Consider the following 1,111-nt stretch of genomic DNA (forward strand, 5'->3'; position numbering starts at 1 on the left):
GAGAAAAAAAGTGAGAGATAATTAGATATTCAGCTATTTAATGACATGAACCTTTTCACACTAAGATACATTATTCAGATTTAAAATGAGGACCAAAAGAAATAAGTAATATACTGCAATAAAATACTAAACTAGAACCAACCTGCCACATTGATTGTGGGATCTGAGATTCCACACGTTTCTGCTCCTTGACAAGTGCCTCAAGAAAGGCACCGAGTTCACTAAGCAGTTTCAACCGGAACTTGTGCCCTGTCAGTGCACTGTTTGGGTCTACATGCAAAACACGGCCAGTGCCTGCTACACTGTTGATCTTTGAAATGCTTCCAGATGCCTTTTTTAGTTTGCAGTAAAAAAAACAAAGAAATATCAGAATTTATAATACTGATTTTGGTTCCCTTCCTCATCTATTTTCATAATTTTCTTTATAATACAGAAAAACAAATTACTTGTATTTCAGTACCATGGTAAACACCAAAGTATTACTGGATACCTTACAGTGATAAAAAATATTTCAATATAGACATATATCAGTCAAAATTAATCTATCAACATTCTTACCTTTCTTGAGATGAGATCAATAAAATTCTTCAGAAGGGTATTAGCATGTCTTGCAATAAGAGATGGGGTGTGTGCAACAAGGACATTCATCAGTTTCAAGGAGTCTGACTGAACCCCAACATTCAGGTGGGCCATAGCACAGGACAAATAAGTTGACAAAATGCTAAAATATGGTTGCATATTTGGATTCAACTGGAATGAAAGACAATTTGGAAAAAAAATAATATTGTACATTAAAGAATTTAATAAAAGGCAAAACTAAAACACAGATCATGACTACCTCACATAATGAATATGATACTTTATAATGTGGTCTCAATAATACCTACCTTTGTTATCAGTGCCTGTATACAGTTGACAGCAGTGCCTCGGATGGGAGAGTCAGTGTCAAGCATCATTGGTGAAATGGCTAAGACTAACTTTGATAAATAGGGAACGAGTTCTGAAGCATTATGGTGTGTTATCAGCTCCATTATTCCCTTCACTCCATCTTTGCGTATTTGTGCATTATGATGCTCTAACCTTGTCATCAGTTCCTGGAAAAACAATCACA

At 35.2% G+C, this 1,111-nt stretch overlaps 1 protein-coding gene across 1 annotated transcript in view; it reads right to left on the reverse strand.

The window, feature by feature from the left end:
- LOC119591349 (testis-expressed protein 10-like) overlaps nucleotides 1-1,111 on the reverse strand; it is a gene marked incomplete at its 5' end in the record, with an annotated part of 10,556 nt that overhangs the window by 3,937 nt on the left and 5,508 nt on the right. Inside the window, 3 exon segments of the mRNA XM_037940083.1 lie at nucleotides 143-331; nucleotides 559-750; nucleotides 888-1,094. Coding sequence (XP_037796011.1) covers nucleotides 143-331; nucleotides 559-750; nucleotides 888-1,094 — 588 coding nt within the window.

The sequence above is a fragment of the Penaeus monodon genome, chromosome 28 (genome assembly GCF_015228065.2).
Source record: "Penaeus monodon isolate SGIC_2016 chromosome 28, NSTDA_Pmon_1, whole genome shotgun sequence".
Taxonomy (NCBI): domain Eukaryota; kingdom Metazoa; phylum Arthropoda; class Malacostraca; order Decapoda; family Penaeidae; genus Penaeus; species Penaeus monodon.